Source organism: Zea mays, chromosome 9, assembly GCF_902167145.1.
Source record: "Zea mays cultivar B73 chromosome 9, Zm-B73-REFERENCE-NAM-5.0, whole genome shotgun sequence".
NCBI lineage: Eukaryota > Viridiplantae > Streptophyta > Magnoliopsida > Poales > Poaceae > Zea > Zea mays.
In genome coordinates this window covers 96,307,744-96,329,698 of record NC_050104.1, presented here as the reverse complement: position 1 = coordinate 96,329,698, position 21,955 = coordinate 96,307,744, and the positions used below count along the sequence as shown (strand labels likewise).

The window sequence follows — 21,955 nt, the reverse complement described above, 5'->3', positions numbered from 1 at the left end:
AAGTTGTAGCATGCCTCCCCCTTAATAAGTGCATCACTTGCAAATGGACTTGTGAGGTCCGGGGAGCATGTGTACAACTTGAGCACCATAAACAAGCAACAATATGCATAAAAGAACATGATCAAAGGCATAAAACACATGTATGCTATAAATCAATCCAAGTTCCGTGAATCTAAGACATTTAGCTCACTATGCAGCCTGCAAAAGGTTGACTCATCTAGAGGCTTGGTAAAGATATCGGCTAGCTGGTTCTCCGTGCTAACATAAAACACTTCGATATCTCCCTTTTGCTGGTGGTCTCTCAAAAAGTGATGCCGGATGTCTATGTGCTTTGTGCGGCTGTGTTCAACAGGATTATCCGCCATGCGGATCGCACTCTCATTGTCACATAGGAGTGGGACTTTGCTCAGATTGTAGCCAAAGTCCCTGAGGGTTTGCCTCATCCAAAGTAGTTGCGCGCAACACTGTCATGCGGCAACATACTCGGCCTTAGCGGTGGATATGGCAACAGAAGTTTGTTTCTTAGAACTCCAAGACACCAGGGACCTTCCTAAGAATTGGCACGTCCCTGATGTACTCTTCCTATCAACCTTGCATCCAGCATAATCGGAGTCTGAGTATCCAATCAAGTCAAAGGTAGACCCCTTTGGATACCAGATCCCGAAGCAAGGCGTAGCAACTAAATATCTAAGAATTCGCTTAACGGCCACAAGGTGACACTCCCTTGGGTTGGATTGAAATCTAGCACACATGCATACGCTTAGCATAATATCCGGTCTACTAGCACATAAGTAAAGCAAATAACCTATCATAGACCGATATGCATTTTGATCAACGGACTTACCTCCTTTGTTGAGGTCAACATGTTCATCGGTTCCCATTGGAGTCTTTGCGGGCTTGGCGTCCTTCATCCCAAACCGCTTGATCAAGTCTTGTGTGTACTTCGTTTGGGAGATAAAGGTGCCGTCCTTGAGTTGCTTCACTTGGAACCCAAGGAAGTAGTTCAACTCGCCCATCATCGACATTTCAAATTTTTGAGTCATCACCCTGCTAAACTCTTCACAAGACTTTTGGTTAGTAGAACCAAATATTATGTTATCAACATAAATTTGGCACACAAATAAGTCACCATCACAAGTCTTAGTGAATAAAGTTGGATCGACCTTCCCAACCTTGAAAGCATTAGCAATTAGAAAGTCTCTAAGGCATTCATACCATGCTCTTGGTGCTTGCTTAAGTCCATAGAGCGCCTTAGAGAGCTTACACACGTGGTCGGGGTATCGTTCATCCTCAAAGCCAGGGGGTTCCTCTACGTACACCTCCTCCTTGATTGGCCCGTTGAGGAAAGCGCTCTTCACATCCATTTGGAACAACCTGAAAGAATGGTGAGCGGCGTAGGCTAACAATATGCGAATAGACTCTAGCCTAGCCACAGGAGCAAAAGTCTCCTGAAAGTCCAAACCTGCGACTTGGGCATAACCTTTTGCCACAAGTCTAGCCTTGTTCCTTGTCACCACCCCGTGCTCGTCCTGCTTGTTGCGAAACACCCACTTGGTTCCCACAACGTTTTGCTTGGGACGTGGCACCAGTGTCCAAACTTCATTTCGCTTGAAGTTATTAAGCTCTTCCTGCATGGACAACACCCAGTCTGGATCTAGCAAGGCCTCTTCTACCCTGAAAGGCTCAATAGAAGAGACAAGAGAGTAATGCTCACAAAAAATAGCTAATCTAGAGCGAGTAGTTACTCCCTTGCTTATATCACCCAATATCTGGTCGACGGGATGATTCCTTTGAATCGTCGCTCGGACTTGAGTTGGAGGGGCCTGTGGTGCTTCTTCTTCCAAAGCATGATCATCTTGTGCTCCCCCTTGATCACACGCCTCTTCTTGATGAACCTGTTCATCAGTTTGAGTTGGGGGATGCACCATTGTTGAGGAAGAAGGTTGATCTTGCTCCTTTTGTTCCTGTGGTCGCACATCTCCAATTGCCATGGTGCGTATTGCGGCCGTTGGAACATCTTCTTCATCTATATCATCAAGATCAACTTGCTCTCTTGGAGAGCCATTAGTCTCATCAAATACAACATCGCTAGAGACTTCAACCAAACCCGATGATTTGTTGAAGACTCTATACGCCTTTGTATTTGAGTCATAACCTAACAAAAACCCTTCTACAGCTTTGGGAGTAAATTTGGAATTCCTACCTTTCTTCACTAGAATATAACATTTGCTCCCAAATACACGAAAGTATGACACGTTGGGTTTGTTACCGGTTAGGAGTTCGTACGACGTCTTCTTGAGGAGGCGATGAAGGTAGACCCGGTTTATGGCGTGGCAAGCCGTGTTCACGGCTTCCGACCAAAACCGCTCGGGCGTCTTGAACTCTCCAAGCATCGTTCTCGCCATGTCTATGAGCGTCCTATTCTTCCTCTCTACCACACTGTTTTGCTGTGGCGTGTAGGGAGCGGAGAACTCGTGCTTGATTCCTTCCTCCTCAAGGTACTCCTCCACTTGAAGGTTCTTGAACTCGGACCCGTTGTCGCTTCTTATCTTCTTCACCTTGAGCTCAAATTCATTTTGAGCTCTCCTTAGGAAGCGCTTGAGGGTCCCTTGGGTTTCAGATTTATCCTGCAAAAAGAATACCCAAGTGAAGCGGGAAAAATCATCAACTATAACAAGACCATACTTACTTCCCCCGATGCTGAGGTAGGCGACGGGTCCGAAGAGGTCCATATGCAGCAGCTCAAGGGGTCTTGATGTGGTCATCACGTTCTTGCTGTGATGAGCATTTCCCACTTGTTTACTTGCTTGACAAGCTGCACAAGGTCTATCTTTTTCGAAAGTTACATTTGTTAGACCTAACACATGTTCTCGCTTTAGAAGTTCGTGAAGGTTCTTCATCCCCACATGTGCTAGACGGCGATGCCACAGCCAGCCCATGCTAGTCTTAGCAATTAAGCATGCATCTAGACCGACTTCTTCCTTTGCAAAATCAACTAAATAGAGTTTTCTGTCTAGTACACCCTTAAAAGCTAATGAACCATCACTCCTTCTAAAGACAGACACATCTACATTTGTAAATAAGCAATTGTAACCCATATTGCATAATTGACTAACGGACAACAAGTTATACCCGAGCGATTCAACTAAAAACACATTAGAGATTGAATGCTCGGATGAATAGCTATTTTCCCTAGTCCTTTAACCTTGCCTTGATTCCCGTCACCGAATATGATTGAATCTTGGGAACCTTTGTTCTTGACATAGGAGGTGAACATCTTCTTCTCTCCCGTCATGTGGTTTGTGCATCCGCTGTCGATAATCCAGCTTGAGCCCCTGGATGCATAAACCTGCAAGGCAAATTAGGCTTGGGTTTTAGGTACCCAACTCTTGTTGGGTCCTACAAGGTTAGTAACAATAGCCTTAGGGACCCAAATGCAAGTTTTATCTCCCTTGCATTTTGCCCCTAATTTCCTAGCGATCACTTTCTTATTCTTCCTACAAATTGCAAAAGAAGCATTGCAAGCATGGTAAATTGTAGAAGTTTCGTTACTTGCTTTCCTAGGTACATGAACAACATTTGTCCTAGGCATATGATGAATAACATTTTTCCTAGGCATATCTCTACCATGCACACGGAAAGAACTTGAAGCAATCATGACATTTGAATCATAAGCATTACAACTCCTATTATAATAAGCATTTCTAGAAAATTTTCTATCATAAATAAATGCATGATTCTTTTGACTATTACTAGTCATAGGAGCCTTCCCTTTTTCCTTGTTGAAAATGGGAGCCCCTTGACTTGTTAAGTTCTTGGCTTCCCTCTTAAAGCCAAGCCCATCCTTAATTGAGGGGTGTCTACCAATAGTGTAGGCATCCCTTGCAAATTTTAGTTTATCAAGGTCATTCTTGCTAGTCTTAAGTTGGGCATTAAGACTAGCCACTTCATCATTTAATTTGGAAATGGAAATTAAGTGTTCACTACAAGCATCAACATTGAAATCCTTACACCTATTGCAAATCACAACATGTTCTACACAAGAGCTTGATTTATTAGCTATTTCTAACTTAGTATTCAAGTCATCATTAATACTCTTTAAGCTAGAAATAGATTCATGTCATGTAGATAATTCACATGAAAGCATTTCATTTCTTTTAACTTCTAAAGCAAGAGAATTTTGCACACCTACAAATTTATCATGCTCTTCATATAAAAGATCCTCTTGCTTCTCTAACAATCTATTTTTCTCATTCAAAGCATCAATTAATTCATTGATCTTATCAATTTTAGTTCTATCTAAGCCTTTGAATAAACTTGCATAGTCTACTTCATCATCACTAGATTCATCATCACTTGAAGAAGCATATTTAATAGTATTTCGAGTGCTTACCTTCTTCTCCTTTGCCATGAGGCAGGTGTGATGCTCATTGGGGAAGAGAGACGATTTGTTGAAGGCCGTGGCGGCGAGTCCTTTGTCGTCGGAGTCGGACAAAGAACAATCCGAGTCCCACTCTTTTCCAAGGTGTGACTCGCCCTTAGCCTTCTTGTAAACCTTCTTGATGCGCCTCTTCTTCTTCCCATCCTTCTTCTTGTGACTTGAGCCCAAGTCAGTGGGCTTGTCATCTTTTGGCTCATTAATGAAGGACTCCTTCTCCTTGTCGTTGATCACCATCCCCTTTCCCTTAGGATCCATCCCTTCGGGCGATTAGTCCCTTTCGTTAAGAGAACAGCTCTGATACCAATTGAGAGTACCTAGAGGGGGGTGAATAGGTGATCCTGTAAAAACTTGAAACTTATAGCCACAAAACTTGGTTAAGTGTTAGTAGGCTAAATAGCGAGCTCTTGTGAACACAAGTATCAAAGAAAGGCAATCACAAAAGACACGCGAGTTATCCCGTGGTTCGGCCAAGTACAACACTTGCCTACTCCACGTTGTGGCGTCCCAATGGATGAGGTTTGCACTCAACCCCTTTCAAGTGATCCAAAGATCCACTTGAATACCATGGTGTTTTTCTTTCTTTCACTATATCCCGTTTGCGAGGAATCTCCACAACTTGGAGCCTCTCGCCCTTACAAATGATGATCACAAAGAAACACGGATGTAAGGGAGGGAAAAAGCAACACACACAAATCCCAGCAATACTCACACACACAAGCCAAGACTTGAGCTCAAATGTAACACAACAAGTTCATCACTATAACGGAGCTCAAATCACTAAGAATGTCAATCGAGTGTGCGAAGATGGAGTGCGGGAGTCTTAGAATGTTCAGAGTATGCTTGGTGTACTCCTCCATGCGCCTAGGGGTCCCTTTTATAGCCCCAAGGCAGCTAGGAGCCGTTGAGAGCAATCCAGAAAGGCAATTCTTGCCTTCTGTTGGGTGGCGCACCGGACAGTCCGGTGTGCCACCGGACAGGCACTGTTCAGTGTCCGGTGCAGATTGCTTTCCTAAACTGGCGCAGCCGACCATTGAAGATTTGGAGCCGTTGGCGCACCGGACACTGTCCGGTGCACACCGGACAGTCCGGTGCCCCCATCAGACCGTTGGCTCGGCCACGCGTCACGCGCGGATTGCGCGGCCGACCGTTGGTGCGGCCGACCATTGGCTCACCGGACAGTCCGGTGATTTTAGCCATACGCCGTCGTCGAGACCCGAGAGCAGCCAGTTGACCAGATGCCAACCTGGCGCACGAGACACTGTCCGGTGCACCCAGAATGCATAGAGTCTTGGCTGCTCCAGCCAAGTCTTTTCCTTTTTGTCTTTTCTCTGATTCTAGCACTTAGACAAATATGTTAGTACACAAAAACCAATATACTAAGTCTAGAATCATACCTTTATGTTGATTTGCACTTCATCCACCATTTTGCACTTATTAATACTTAAACCATTTTTGTGTTGGGCACTTAATCACCAAAATACTTAGAAATGGCCCAAGGGCACATTTCCCTTTCACACCTTGCATTGGTAAGACTTGTGGCCTTCCTTGTGGCATAACCAACAAACCACAGTCTTTTCCTCATCTAGCTCCTTCACTCCCGTAGTGGTGTTATCCTGATGAGGTTGAATTTGTTTGGCCTTGCCTTTCTTGTTGTACAAAGTCTTACTTAGGTGAGCCACTTCTTGCTTTATCTCTTCATTTTACCTTGCAATCTCATTTGAGCATGTTTCTACAATGAAATTCTTCACCAATACCTATTTTCAAGGGTTAGAGTTAATCTCTATTAAATCCAAACAAGAAGTAGAGGGATCCCTTTTCTCAATTTTAATAGGTTCTATTTGAGGTGCCTTAGGGAAATTTTAATTGAGCCTTTTGTTTTGCACAAACCTCCTCAAAATATTGCATGTCATGTGTAAGTCCTTTTGTGGAGGGTTTTTCATCATCAATATAATTATCACTATTATACTCACTTTAGGATGAATTATTAGTGTTATCTCATGTCATAAGGCATTTGTGAGATGAGTGTGATGAAGAGCGATGATGGCCCCAACTCCTTAGTGGGGCTTCATCCTCACTTGATGAATCATCCCATGTATTGATTGATGTGAATGTTTGGCCTTTTCTCCTCTTCTTCTTAGGTGTGAACTTGTTTGGGTAATCATCCACATGTCAATGACTCATAATGACCCCCACATGTCATTGTGATAGGAGTGTCAAATCTTGAAATGCTTGCGAATTGGATGTCAAATTTCGAATTCTCTCAATTATACTTGTGCTAGGCCCTTTATTATGATTTGATTCGGTGGACACCGTACCGTGTTACGGTGTTAGTGGCCGGCCCTAAAAGCCAACTTCTGTTGTGCAGAGCGTCTCCAAGAAAGGCTCTAAACATGGTCCTATTTTAAATATAGGGATCAAAACCATAAAACACCCTTCGAACAACGTCCTTATTTTATAAAATTTCATCAAACAGTTATAGGGCTCGATCTCTCGGATCCTAAATATAGTACCCCATAGACTGAAGCGCTATCCTCATTTCAACTTAGTTTCTAACCATTTATTTTCTAATAACATGATTTATTTTCTAAATAGCATTATTTAAGGCACGACTGTTGGAGTAAATATTTTTTTGAGATCCTAAACATTATGAATGTTAGGACTATTTTAGGGTTTGTTGTTGAATATGCTCAAACATCGCCATTTTTTATATACGTTTGCCTTAGTGCTGACAGTGCAATGTATAATAGTCATTAGGTGCCCAAAAGCTTGCCATGCCAGGGTGATGTGGTGCTTTTAAGAGTGGTCATCACACAGATGACATGGCACTCACTACCACAAAGTTCTTTTTCCCAGATGCTGCTGCTTTGCCACTGGCATCCGATCGAAGACCTCGCCATTGACCGACTGACGAAAGCCTGTAAATATATACTCCTCCAGAAAGGGAACTACGAGCCTAATTTTGCAAAGAAGCCCTCAAAAGACGTTTGCAAAACAAAAAGGTATAAACAAAAGAAAGTTTTTTTTGTAACGTAGCCGAGAAAAAGTCCTAACCGTAGGCGTTAGGACGGAAAAGCCTGGTAAGCCGTCACGTCGTCGTCGTCGTCGTCGACGACGTCCCGGCCAGGAGAGGGCGGGTGGTCGACTGGTCGGCCAGCAGTTGCGAAACCCTAGTTGGCCAGTTGCGTGACGGCGACCGCATGGCATGGCATCGCGCGGAGCTTTCTCCAGCGGAGGGCCCAGCCGCGACTGCGGTGGCGTCACAGGATCGCGGGCCTGGTCCCCCCACGGCCCCACCCCCCACAATGCTCGCGCCTGATGAGTCTCTGATCCATGGCCTGCGCTGCGTTGCATGGGTACACCGGAATCTCGTGCCCGTCAAGCGGGGCCCGCGGCGGAGAGAGCGACGCTGGATCCTCTGCAGCTACGGGGAGAGATACAGGGCATCGTTGCGCGATAGCAACGCGTCATTAGTGAATGACTGCTGACCCACCGGCCGGGCCGAGCTGGTCTCCGGCTTCCCCGTTTGTGTGTTCGAGTGATGCCAGTCAGGACACGTTCCTAGCTAGTACTGGTACTGGCCTGCACGATGCAGAAGAGCCTGCACCGACGCTCTAGCTTAAGCCTGCTTGGCCCAGTCCTGGACGAGTGATTATTTTAGTAATAGTAGGTGGAACGTAGCTAATCGGACGATCTGACGCTTCCTTCAATGCTCAGTTACAGTACCCGCAGTGCAGGGAATAAGAGAATAATGCACGGACCGACGGACGGGCTAGATTCTTTAGGGCTCGTTTGAGAGCAAGTGAAATGAAGGGGATTGAGGAGGCTATAATCCCCCACTATTTAAAATTGAATAGTGGGAGATTCTAACCCCTCCAATCCCCTCTATTACCCTTACTCCCAAACAAGCCCTTACCGATTCTTCAGGTCTCCCAACAACCGACGACGAGACGCGTTGCGAATATGATGGTGCAAAATATTGTTTGCATTCGACGAGACGCGTTGCGAATATGATGGTGCAAAATATTGTTTGCATTTTTGCACTTTAGATGGTGGAGTTTAAAATAGAAGTTGAAAATTACTACCTCCATTTTTTTCAATTTTTTTTCGTTTGACGCTTCAATTTTACGTTAACCAACGTTAAATATAAAAAAACCCGAGGGAGTATCTTGTATCCCCAACAAATATTCTTTAAATTTAAAATCTGGAAACATATATTCTTTGGATAACGGAATACGAAAAGGAATATTTATTTTTCCCGTGTTCCATTAAAGAATCTATTTTTACGGGGGGAAAAACAACTGTCTACCACAGCAGCGAAGATTGATGTGAAGTATCATCCAGATATCCACACGTACCGGGTTACGTGTATCGGTGTATGACACCATTATCTCCTTTCGGTTCAGTGGCGACAACACTCCAGGCGACTCCAGCCTGTGTATGCGATGCAATCAGGCAACTGTTTCTGCATCCACCCGTCGTTCTCATGACTCGGACTCGACTCCCGTCTTTTAGCAACCAGGTCATCCTCGTGCCTTTTGTTATCAGAAAACGGGCCGGTGCATTCATGCGCCAAAAAAAAATGCGCGGTTTCAAACGCGCTTTGCCAAGAAAGCAGCGCTTTTCAACGGATTATATCAGCAGTGACATTGACATATCACATACCTTGGACCGAAAGGGCAATGGAACTCCATTCAGCTATGAAAAGCTTCCAAATAATAGGCTAAACGAACTGATGCCCAATGACACAGCCACGGGTGCAAAGCACTGGGGGAAATGTCCTGCCAACGCAGGACGTCTAAAATATGTAATGTTTGAATATGCTAATGAATGAAAAGAATGTCATGTTGTGTAGCTCAAGTAGCACACTCCAACTCTCTTAAGACGTCTTACACCAAGAATAGATAGAGTGGTACAGTTCAGATCCGCGGGCATGGTGTCTATCAAAAAAAAACTGTATCAAAACACAAGCTCTCGCTTATTATCAGATCCAAATTTGAAGGTTGGGTCTGTTCCACCAGCACCAGGAGAACTGCTTGTGGAGTTGAAGGAGAAAACGAGTTTGTTGGCCATGCTGGATGAGCCAAAGGTGAACTTGGGAACATCCTCGTTAGTGATTGGCAAGGTCCTTGGTGGCGAGGCCATGGTTGGTGTAGGAGGCGGTTCAAGTAGAGAGCTTGGAGCTTTAGGAATAGGAAATGTGAAGCTGAAACCTTTGCTGGTGTTGTTATTATCCAAGACCTCGGCGACTGAAGTGGGTGTTAGATTTGATTTCAGAGGACGCTGAGAAGTGCCTGCTTCATAAACATCTGAGTTAGCTCCGCTTCTCTGGACTTTTTCACTTGACTCTCCTGAAATAGGACTGCTTTGAGGTTGCTGAACCTACACAAGGTGGAACACGAGCAACCGATTAGTGGTGTATCTATAGTTTAACGCTGTTAGGAATCTGCTAAATTGATTAACTGATCTAATCTGCATTGGTGGTCGACTGAAAATAGCAGTAGAGAACAAACTAAAATAAGTGGTCAGGAAAAAAACATTGTTCTGCATTGCAACGCAACAACTAAAAGTGCATATAGCAAATTTTCAGTAATCCAGTAGCAATTGATTTTATGTCCAAACATGATTCATATAACATGTACAATTAGTAAACAGTAGTACAGTAGATTGTGCTAGATAATGCAAATGGGAGTATACCTTTTTTCCATATGTAGTCTCCGAGCTAGCACTACCACTCTCATTAATGCTGCTCTGTTTATTATCATTACCGATAATGATATCAGGCTCTTTAATCTGTCTGTAGGTAGCAACAGAAAAAGTATTTTTCTTGGCTAATGTCTGTCTCAGCCCTAGTGGCTTTGATGTAGGGGAAGGAATAGTTCTGTCAAGTTGCTTAAGTATTTTGAATGCTGTTTCGCTTGACTTGGGATGAACAGATACTGAAGCAACCCTTGAGATATTGTCTACACCTGAAGCACGTCCAAAAGTTGTTCTGCTTTCTGTCATGCTTTTACCATCTGACTCTTGCAGGTTGAATGCAACATTGTTTATTGCAGTCGAACCTTCTCTTAGAATAGAACCAAAAACATCTATCTGTCCCCTGGAAGATGATGGCTGCGCTATACCACCACTTGCTGATACATGTGTATCCTCTAGTATTCTCTATAAAGCAAAGAAGAATATTATTAGACAAAAAGGAACAGATGGCCGTACATCTGTACAATAATCCCCCCCCCCCCTCCAAATGTGATGGCACTTTAAGGTCTAAACATAGCAAACGAAGTTATAACTGATTTCTGTTGTCGGTCATTATTCGAAGTTTTTGGGATGCTGTGCACTAATTGCAGGAATTACTTATAGTCGAACATAATCAGGTTTTACAACCTTCCGAATGGAGAACAATATCACTGAATCACATACAAGGCAGAATAAATTTTGATTAGCTATTACGAACTTGCACAAATAGTTCCAACATATAATGCAAATATGTGGGCTTAAATCTGTCCAGAGTTTCTTATTTTTCATGAAGCAAAGAGACATGTGTGTATCATGACGACAGTAAAATACATCAAATTTGTCTTTACTTCTATTAAAAAACAACAGTTGGTAGAGGTGATTGGTTTCTACACAAGGATCTAACATGCACTGCTTTGTGTATACATAGATGTACAAATAATGTACCAGATGGTCTTCCAGTTCCACCTTGTACCTACGTGGTTTCTTTGTGGATAAATGATTAGCAGAATTTTGAGTAGTTCATAATGAAAATCTGTTGCAATGGACAGGCAACTAGCTAGTACCTTACTTCCAATAGAAAATGGAGTGGGAAATTGTGTCTGTCCATTATTGTGCATATCACCATGCCTGCTGTTCTGTAGTAGCAACAGACCAAATAAGCATGAAACATTTTAGCTCCCAAAGGTGATATTTGAATGCTAGTACACAGCTGATGACAAATAAGAAACATTGCATAGCTTAGAATAGAAATCAATTGCAAGAAAGTCAACATGCAACCTTAATATATCTTCGAATAACTGAGCTATTGTATGGTGTGCGAGAAAGAGGCTGAGACAGAGTCCTTCCTTTATTACTTTGTGGTGTAAGATAATTGGGACCACCTTGAACAACTGAGTCAGGCCATCTTACAGAAGAATCAGTAGTTATTGTAGGGAAAACTTCTGATGTCGAATTGTCAACCGCAACTCCATGACTCAAAGCTCTGAATTTCCGCTTTTTGGACTCGTGTACAGAAGCTGAGGTCTGCGCTTCCATAAAAGCTTTGGCAATTTCAACTGGCGAAGAACCAATATCATGCACCTAGAATGCCAATAAAGCACAAGATAAGAGAAAACAACAAATCAAGCAAAAAAGGAAGGATTATTATTGTATTACATAAGCACTGCGCATATATAACTCTCCAGTCTCCAACACAGCCTCTGTTACTATGGGAGGGAGGGAGATTAAAGTGGTTGAATCGTTTTTTTTAAATTGCACATAGTTCACAAAACTATTACTCAGCTGCAAGCATACTTGAACTTCAAAAGCATATAGGCAGGATTCGCATCACATAGAAATAACAAGCAACAGGGTCAGTAGGTGTCTACCAATACGTTGTGTACAGGTAAACAATCATGAGTTGATATTCTACAGTTCAGCCATTCTTACATTGGATGATGGAACGATATCAGTCCTCCAAGATGGCTGAGCCTCGATCAGTTTGGCAGGTGTAAAAAATTTTGTTTCAAAACCTTTTGCAGTAGATACTGGAGGTCTCTGGTCTTCAACAGTAAAATCAGAAGTCCTTGACCGCATGATCTCTATAAGACGTAGTGTCTCATCCCTGTATAAAATCAAAAAGGTTCACAGGCATCTGAAGTTCCAAGCCTAAACGCACAATAAACTCAAGAAACACTGGGAAACCACAACTGATGTCCAATATAGACAGAAATCTTTCTCCACAAGTCCACATGATGTGTGATGATTCCAGTTATGGCAGTCAATTGGAAAGAAGTAAAATAATATAAATAAGCAATGGGCATGATATGAATTTTGCATGTAACATCCTTTGATAAGAACACATGTGTCAACAATTAGTCATTAAAATCCAATTCCCACTGACCCATTGTGCCCTACTTTTCCTGCCAGGGGTTTTACTTTCTAGGGAAAGGTAAGCTTAGGGCATTAATCTGATCTCTAACTCTAACAACACTTTGACTAATAATTTCTAAGGCATTATATTATTTCAGATAAAAGAAATATATATTGCAGAAGTCCTTTTAATCATGGTTCTAGTAGTATCAATTTTATGTTTTTAGTCTACGTGACTATTTTATATAATTTTACCAACATATAATAAACTAATTTACAATTTCAATCAGAGGGTGTATTTGGATAACAAATTAAACAGTCAAAGGGAAAATACAAAGTTTTTTACTCTACCTTTCAAAAGATAAAAAAAACAACTTCAATAAAAAAAGATAGATCCAGAGTTAGTGACTCCCACATGAGTGGGGTCTAGGGAAGGAATAACCGAGGCAAGCCTTAACCCTGCATTTTTGCAAAGAGGCTCATCGAACCCAAGACCTTTGGCTCAGTGAGAAGGTTTCTCACCACTGTGCCAAGCCTATCTTTCAATGAACTCAAATAATATTACACAAAGGTCAAAAACTCAGAAGGTACAGAAAAACCTGCCTAGAAAAATATCTCTGGTTGATTATGTTCTCTATTTCAGCAAGCCCATTGCCATGACTTGGATTCATGTCACCTTCCAGAAGCAGGTTAAATGTATTGCTCACAGGTCTTGATGGTAGAATAGCTGCAGCATTGATGTTTGGTTCTGTGGAGTGTCTCTGTAGTTTACATTACTGAGTAAGAATTAAAGACAACATTCACACATAGATATATCTTGACTAGGAAATAAATGAAGAATGCATGGAAAAACAAGGTAGAAACTGATAAGCAATCTTGCAGTTCACAAGTAATACAAAACACAAATAGAATATGGTTAGCAACCATTATCCTTATAGATCCACCAGTTATGAACTTGAAAGCATTGCAGGATAACAACAAAAGTGCAGAATATGCATAGGGAATATAGGCACCATTGCAACATCTAAGGCATGCTATTAAGAAGTCAGCCAATATAGATCAGCAATATGGTCTAGGTTTTCAACACTAATGGTCTAAGAGAAGGGAGTTCCATAGGGTATCTTATTATGCTAGCTATTCAAAGTTATGGTGCAATGGTTGTCTATAGATTGCACTAACAGAAGTTATCTGGTGTGATTACATTTGTTTCTGACAGCTGCAGCATTTTATTTGAAGTGACATAACAACACATATTAAAAAAGACCACATACACACACACAAAATCTACTTTAATAAATCAAAGAAAATAAGCATTCCCAAGATAAGTATCTTTGCTTACTTCACGAATAACTTCTAGTGGTTCACAATGAACCTCTTGATTACTGCCTGCATACATTCAAAACACCATTAAGTAATCCACATTAAACACTGCGAATGATTCAAGGCTATATGAAAACTCATCAGTTGTGATCGATCTAGATGATAACTGACAAATACATCACAAGACAATAACTCATAGATGCGTCAAAAATTATAAGAGCAATACTGCAATACTGATGGGAGTGCTGCTAAGAAACTACTCACCTATAGCAAAGAAATGGTACAAGTAATGGGATCATATATAAATTTAAGATTATATAATACTCCCTCCATCCCAAATTATAAGACGTTTTGGCATTTCTAGATTTATAGCTTCTATTATGTATGATGTATCCACACATAACTTATACGTAGGCAATGACTACTATACAATCAGGATTTAGGTGCAAGCGTACAAACAAGCCTTCTGGTACATTAGATCATGATCCAACCATATATTATATTTAACACTTAAACCTTTCCACCACCAATTCACGTAGATTTATAAAAAAAACTAACAAACTACAATTATATCTATGGTTGGATAATGATTTAATGGACCAAAAGACTCGCTTCACGTTTGCACCTAAGGCTTGATTGCATAGTAGTCGTTGCCAAAACTATGAACCTACAAAAGCCAAAACGTCTTATAATTTAGGACAGAAGAAGTAGTTTATCGCTAAAACTACTCTTGTTACTCCAATTATCCTATAATACCAGTTGGACAACAACAGCCTTACACTAACAACAAGGATTGGGAACCCCAAACTTGAACTCGAGTTCACTAGACATCAACCTAAATGCCCATTCCAAAGAGCATAACTAAAATAAATTAAACGATCACAAACCACAGCAACCCGAAGTCCAAAACAATAGTAATTGTCAGGACCTACACGAAGAAGGGCTTAACTGAATTCCACTAGTGGTTGATCATGAGTCCACTAGTGGATTCAGAAAAGCAGGCACCAACCCTAGGTTGGAGATTGATGCAATGCAAAGAGTAAAAATAGCAGGAGCTGCACAGGCGCTAAACCCTGAACCTTAGACAGACTAGCGCTGATCTGAAACAAGACGCGCAGATACGTGAACTCATTCAGCAGCGGCGACAAAGTCGCTAACAGAATAGGTAAAACGTCGTAGAGTTTCCCCATTCGATCCTCTTCTTAAACGGGCATCAGCCGTTAGCAGAGGTGCCAGACAACGAGGGCAGTGAGGGGAATCACCTGAGGCCGCGCGGTCGCGTGGCATGGTGGGGAATATCCTCGAAGTCACGGGGAGCTTGGAGAGCCACCGGCGGGGGGCACCACCGTAGGGCGACGCGCGGTGCAGCCCGTGGCGCAGAGGCCGCCTGGACGGGCCGCCGACGCCACCAGTGTCCTCCAAGTCATCGGTGGCCGCAGGAGCATCAGCCGGAGACTGCCACCGGCGCGACCCCAACATCCTCGCCTTTGCCTCCCGCTTAGCCGGCGGCCCGGCGTATTGCGCTCCCCGCACGTTGCTCCCAGTCACGCTCTCTCTTCGGTTCGGTCATGCGCTGTGTGTGTGCGGCGGCGCGATTCGGGCTGGGAAGACGACAGCCCAAAAGGCCCAATGGGAAACAACAGTCTGCTCCTAGCCTCCTACCCCACTATAATGTTTTCCTCTTCTTTCTTATATAAGTAAGTAGTATAGCGCTCTTGCGTTACAACGGCAATAATTATGAAAACAAGGCACATAACTGTCGCTACCCTGTAGCGCCTTCGCCACCACCCGCTTCTTCTAGGCGCAAATACGCTGCACCACCACGGCACGCAAGCGAGCACGAAGCAGAAAGTTGTCAATTTTTTGCATCCAGACAGACAAGGCACCCAATTCTCTTTAAAACTTTTGCTAAGACTTAACAATACATTTTGTTCTGGGGGCTAAATTATTATCCTACTAACTTGACCATAAATTAGCAACAATTATTATTATTTATATGAAATTAGCACCATCTACTCCAATCATTCTACCGCAGAACAGAAACAGAAAAGGAAGGCAAGCGGACCGATTGCCACATTTCACAAAAGGGCAAGTAAAGCATGAAGACATTATACATGCAAATCAAATTATGCCGATAGAACAATCCTTCTTACAAGAGAAAGTAGAGATCCAGTGCAGCACCATGTTATTTTTCATTAACACCAATTATGAGACAACAATATGGTGATCGCTACGCCCTTACACTTTAGTTCGATCATCAACATTCAAATCAGATATGTCTAAAGCCCCTATTTTCAACTTAGCAACAAGAATCCACATGCCTGCTAAATCATTCTCCAGAGATAGTTCCTTCTTTGCCTCATCAAACTTTTTCTTGTACTCCTCTTCAAGAAGCTCCTTCTCTGCCAAAGTAGAATTACAGGAAGGATGCAGCAGAAAATTTGGTGAAAGGTCAGTAACCAAACCATGAATATTGTATGTTGAAGAATATGTACTGCACAAGGGGCCCAAATACACAAAGTGGAAGAACATTATCAGTAAAAGAACCTTGGACTGAAGTTTCCAGCTTTGCATAATAACAATTTTAGTGCGTGATTGAAGAAGTAACACATTGTATTTTTCTGTTTCCAATCAATGAACAAATGCACTTACATCAGGTAACAAAGAAAAATATGTTGAACTTTAAACTAAGAAAATGTTATCCCCATTCATTTATAGGTGGTACCAGTATTTATTTATTCCAACCATTGGAGCATGGGACAAACTGATGCCCTTCCTAACCCATGCCTGTGAAGGATCCATATAACTTTGCCTAGTATCCAGGTGCCCACAAATGGTGCTGCCGATATTTCGGACGAACGCAGAGTTGGATATTTCCACAACAAAACTAAGGAATAAAATAGTAGTGAAATAATATTTACCTCTCTGCGGGCTAGGTGGCGTGCCTCGTACTGTCGCCGCCTCACGCTGATTTAAAAAGAAGAGAATGGTTATAATTTGAAAAGAAAAGAGTACAATGTCTAATATTGTTGCCACACAAATATTGTATCCATGGCATCCTTGCTTTCTTGTTCTCACGAGTCCTGGATTAGTAGGTTTACAGAAGAAGCCTCTCTCTATGTTGACAGGTTTGCTGGTGCAGTAGCTGCCTAATAGGAAGTTAACTAAGTAAAAGGAAATAAGCCACAGAACAAGCAATAATCACTTGCATCTTCATGCCATCTTCTGCAAGCCACAAGTAATCAGACTCGTGGGATATGAACTTATGAAGTTAGAAGGTATTCGAGTTTGGATCTTCAATCCATCAAGCAAGCATATTCAATACCTACACAAGATTCCTTGAAGTAATCAGTCAAACAACATTAAAAAAATAAAATACAGTGTACACTTATAATAAAAGTTTCTCAAGTTATGAGCATAAAATTCAACAAAATTGATAAATGATAGTCAGAAATACACTATACTCAAGAGTGAACACAAAGAAATCCATCCCAGACAAAGGACTGTGGATTGAACATATCATTCCAATATCACAAACTGTTACAAAGAGAAAAACATTTAAATAGTTTGAACATATCATTCAACTAATGTCTTGTTTGGCATAATCATGTACTGTTACAAAGGACTGTGGATTGATAACTGGATATAGTTAGCAAAACCACAAGTGCTTGTAGCATAAAATGTATTTTCATGAATACATGATAGAGATCACATGACAATTCAGGAGAGTAGTGGGTTAATGCCATAGTAAGCTAAGACAACACAAGCTGAAAGTTAAATGAAGCTCTGAAATCTCAAACATCTTGGCATTTTCTTCTAGGAGAGTAAATAAATCTATATTAAAGTTGCTAGCATATGACCTTGTGATGCCTGCAGCAAGAATAGGATAAATAAAACTACACCTCCTTTTATAAGGTTGAACAAGCAATCTTAGCCCTCAATTTACCTTATTTATAGGACCAATGCAAATGTTACCATTGTTGCCATCTTCGTGTGAACATGCTGCATCACTGTTTCCAGGTCTTTCTCCCTCAATTTGCAGCCATACCAATGTACCATAACTGGTTCAACGACGACACCAATGACAGGGAGGTGCCCGAGACCCCTTGATGTGCTCGCCTTGATCAACTTCAGAGAAACATCCAGTGTTGCTTCTCGACCTCTCTGTGGGCTCTTCCTGAATCGCATATATGCAGAGCAAGCAAGAACAAAGTTTACAAATAAAAGAAAATATATATTACTCACCTAACACCTGTTACCTGCCTTACTTGACAATGGATGCAATTATGTGAACTATCCATGCAATTTGGTCTTCAATGACAGATAGCTCATCAGCATCACCAGGAGCTGGTAATCTGGACCTTTTCTGTAGTAGATTTAGAATGTTTTTATATATAGGCAATTTTACTACCCAGATTGAAAATGTTTTTATTTACCGTATGAGCTTACACGTATGAGTACCATTTTATATACCAGGCAACCATATCTAAAACTTGTCCATAAAGTATTTGACAGGCAAGACTGCAATACGTACTCACCGGAGCCAAGGACAATGAGACAACACAATCTGGTGGCGCGCAACCTTGACTCTGGTTGGCCACTGCGCCATAGTACGTAGAAGAAGCGAACTGTGAGCACAGAGACAAGTACTAGAAAGACGTAGCTAGCGGCCACCACGGCATTGAGACCCATCTGCATCAAAGTAGCAGAGGATGGAACAAGGAATTTACACATTCATCTTCTATATTACTTCTAGTTTGACATGTTCACCTAAAGCAAAGCACAACTACGTAAGGCACCAAGAATTCATGTCAAATGATCGGTTCATCTAGTCATTCATGTGAAACTATCAACAGAAAAGAGCAAAACCATATTCCATATTCCATATTCAATACGGATAAAATGTTGGCAGCCATGGTACTCTAGTCAATTGCATGGCCGATTGTTTAGATTCACACAAACAAAGCTCAGAGGGGACAACAAATTCACCTTGCTCAGTGTTTCTTCAATCTCAGTGCTCTTGAAGGTTGCATCTGTTAGAATGAAGGTCCGCACATTGTCGCAGACCCTGTTGGTGTGCAGATGACCCTGTACAATGATAAGGAAAGCCATCACAGATCTAGTCTGATAAGGTTTCAACTGCCGAAATGGAAAGAAATACTGAGTACTGAGCTGCGAAAGCTACGAATCTAAAACCAAAAATCTGGTGGCGAAAGTAATGACAGGAGAAATAATAACAAGAGAACAAATGAAAGAAAAGCTCGTTTTTTCATCACCGGAAGGAATGGAATTGGTTCCATACTTAAAGCTACCAGTTTCCAGCTTTGCATAATAACAATTTTAGTGCGTGACTGAAGAAGTAACACATTGTATTTTTTTGTTTCCAATCAATGAACAAATGCACTTACATCAGGTAACAAAGAAAAATATGTTGAACTTTAAACAAAGAAAATGTTATCCCCATTCGTTTATAGGTGGTACTAGTATTTATTTATTCCAACCATGGGAGCATGGGACAAACTGATGCCCTTCCTAGCCCATGCCTGTGAAGGATCCATATAACTTTGTCTAGTATCCAGGTGCCCACAAATGGCGCTGCCGATATTTCGGACGAACGCAGAGTTGGATATTTCCACAGCAAAACTAAGGAATAAAATAGTAGTGAAATAATATTTACCTCTCTGCGGGCTGGGTGGCGTGCCTCGTACTGTCGTCGCCTCACGCTGGTCTGTTCTTCATTTTTTTGTAACCATAGCACACTGACATTCTCTTCAGATGCCAATATATTACTTCTGTGAACGTCTACATGGAGTCTTAAGAAGTAGTATAGATTAACAAAGAAGAGAAGACTTCTTCCTTTGTCGTCGTCTCCAGCCCATTCCAATTCTTGACTACATCGCCCCACCATCCACCGCTCCCCAAATCCTTCCAACCTCCTCGTCGTCCAGTCCACCACCTCCACGTGCAATGGCCAGCGGCTAGGCGGCACCAACCAGATCACAAGGATTCGTTTCATCCGGCAGCGCAGCTCTAGAGCCTCCATGGGCAGCTACACGTAGAAGTACTGCATGTGCTTCACGCGCAAGTTCTGAGATTGTAAAGGTTAGAGATGCAACCTTGACGCCCTTATAGATGAGGTCCTTCTCCCAGAGCTTTGCAAACACCCACCAGACGCTCTCCATGAAGTTGAGGTCCATGGTCTTGTAGTCGTTCTTGAAGTCAATCCACCTCCTCGTACGTGTGACCATGGCCTCCCACTCAGAGATGTACTTGGTGACAATGTTGTGGCACGTCTCGTTGTACTTGCCGAGGTCGAACACCTGCTGCCGGTTGGTGATGCGATGTCGAGCAGTATTGAGGAAATTAGACAGAAGGAAGGAGCGACAAATAATGACACCAGCCATCCATCCCCCGTCGGCGACGTACCTGATGTAACTGGCGAGGTCGAGACAGAGAGAATGACCCACACCGCCCGCCTCGCAACATTTGCATGCCACGCACCATGGCACCGTGGATGGCCTCCTCTAGGCGCCGGATCTCGACCTCCCCCTCGGCTGCATCTGCCTTCCTCAGTGGCCTCGCTACCAAGGTCAAGATCATCGAGATCGACCTCACCGAGGAAGACGCTAGCTCCTTGGACCGATGTTGCTCGGTGATGGCGGCGAGGAGGAGGGAGGTGTGGCGCGGCGGCCTAGAGGCAGGACGCGACGAGGGGGAGAGAGGGGGTGCGACCGAGGGGGGCATGGCCTCCCCGAATCGCCGGTGAAGAAGCGAGCGCCGTGGATCCGGTGGGGAAGGTGGGAAGGGTGACGTCTCCGGTGTTGAAGGGGATCATGTGTCCGGTGTTGAAGGGGCCGCGACTGCAAGATTGGCGGGGGGAGGGCGAGGGCGGCGCCATGGGTCTGGGCTTGGACCGCGCTGGTGACAGCTGCGGGGAAGGGGCGACATTCACGCCATCGGACGTCCGCGCCGCCCACCTCTCCTTCGCCTCTGACGCCCATGCCCTCCGCCGCTTCGTCGTTGGCGTCCAGGGTGCTCGCGTGCGGGATGCGGGATGCGAGGCGTGGTGCGGCCGCGGGCGCGATGCGGGGTGCGCCAGCGACAGCGGCAGAACCATTGGGGTGTGGATGCCTACATTAGGCACATATAATTTCTTATATATATAAGTAATTTGTTCGTGCTTTCCTACGATTGTTATATATTATATAAATAATTATTAATATATTTATTTAAATATAATGATTATTTATTTCTAAACACTAAGGTACATGTGATCTGGTGGTTAGTCTCAAATGTTTTAAGTAGTGGATGTGGATTCAAGTGCTCGCTCTGTCAACGGCAGCGGCGCAAGTGCGGAGAGGAGAAAAAGGGTGTCACACCCGAATTTAAGGGGTAACGTCGGGTGCGTCTCATATATGCGCCAAAGAAGAACATCACATATAATGACCAAGTGTATAGAGATAAATGTCACAAATATTATTATTACATGACGGAAGAGTCTTACAAAAATAAATGATAACAATAAAGCGAACTTATAATTATTTCTTGGCGCCATCAAGCTAACTGAGAGACGTCACCTAGATAAGCTTATACTCCTCGTTGTAGGCCTCCTTCTGTATCACATGTTCTTCTCCTGTGAGAGGTTTATATATCGCAAGGGTGAGCTCACAAAATATCATAGCTCAACAAGTTGTGGAGAATAATGTGCATAAACTCATCAAAGGTGGGAGTTCATGTGAAGTGTAAGGTTGACCAATAAATAATGGTTAAAGCTGAGCATTGCTTTTAATAAGTTGATCAAATTTTACTAGCAGTTACTACATGTAAGTATATACCAAAACAAAGTAATAATAGATCAAAATTAATAATAAACCACAATGCTATGCAAATGACTAGTTAAAATTTAATTCCATAAGTTACTCATGTGAGGGTCCGAGCCGCTCATGACCGTGAGCACGACTGATATACCAGTTTTACACTCTGTAGAGGTTGCACATCTTTACCCACAAGTTGTGCTACCCATTTGCCACAGGGTCATGAATCCCATACACCTCTATCAAGTAAGCGAGGCAGGGCAACTGTATGAGAAATTTACAGAGTTCCACTAGC

At 42.8% G+C, this 21,955-nt stretch overlaps 1 protein-coding gene across 2 annotated transcripts; it reads right to left on the bottom strand.

The window, feature by feature from the left end:
- Nucleotides 1-9,158: 9,158 nt before the first annotated feature.
- On the bottom strand, nucleotides 9,159-15,508 carry LOC100278385 (uncharacterized). 2 transcript variants are annotated; one of them, XM_020543610.2, is made up of 9 exons: nucleotides 15,109-15,508; nucleotides 13,866-13,912; nucleotides 13,130-13,287; nucleotides 12,104-12,278; nucleotides 11,453-11,755; nucleotides 11,239-11,310; nucleotides 11,120-11,158; nucleotides 10,136-10,600; nucleotides 9,207-9,820 (listed from the first exon to the last, which is right to left on the bottom strand). In XM_020543610.2, the coding sequence occupies exons 1-9, from the start codon at nucleotides 15,323-15,325 to the stop codon at nucleotides 9,398-9,400; spliced, it is 1,899 nt and encodes a 632-aa protein (XP_020399199.1). In that variant the 5' UTR covers nucleotides 15,326-15,508; the 3' UTR covers nucleotides 9,207-9,397. The 2 variants fall into 2 exon arrangements, with proteins under 2 accessions (NP_001169091.1, XP_020399199.1); NM_001175620.1 differs by lacking the exon at nucleotides 11,120-11,158 and having other exon boundaries at nucleotides 9,159-9,820; nucleotides 15,109-15,428.
- Nucleotides 15,509-21,955: the final 6,447 nt, after the last annotated feature.

What these genes read in the sequence shown, in the direction of transcription:
- LOC100278385 (XM_020543610.2), bottom strand. Translation starts at nt 15,325, where the DNA reads ATGTTGGGGTCGCGCCGGTGGCAGTCTCCGGCTGATGCTCCTGCGGCC. An exon ending in ACGCGACCGCGCGGCCTCAG is followed by an intron (nt 13,913 to 15,108) that starts GTGATTCCCCTC and finishes GAATGTATGCAG; the next exon opens with GCAGTAATCAAGAGGTTCAT. An exon ending in CACTAGAAGTTATTCGTGAA is followed by an intron (nt 13,288 to 13,865) that starts GTAAGCAAAGAT and finishes TGTAAACTACAG; the next exon opens with AGACACTCCACAGAACCAAA.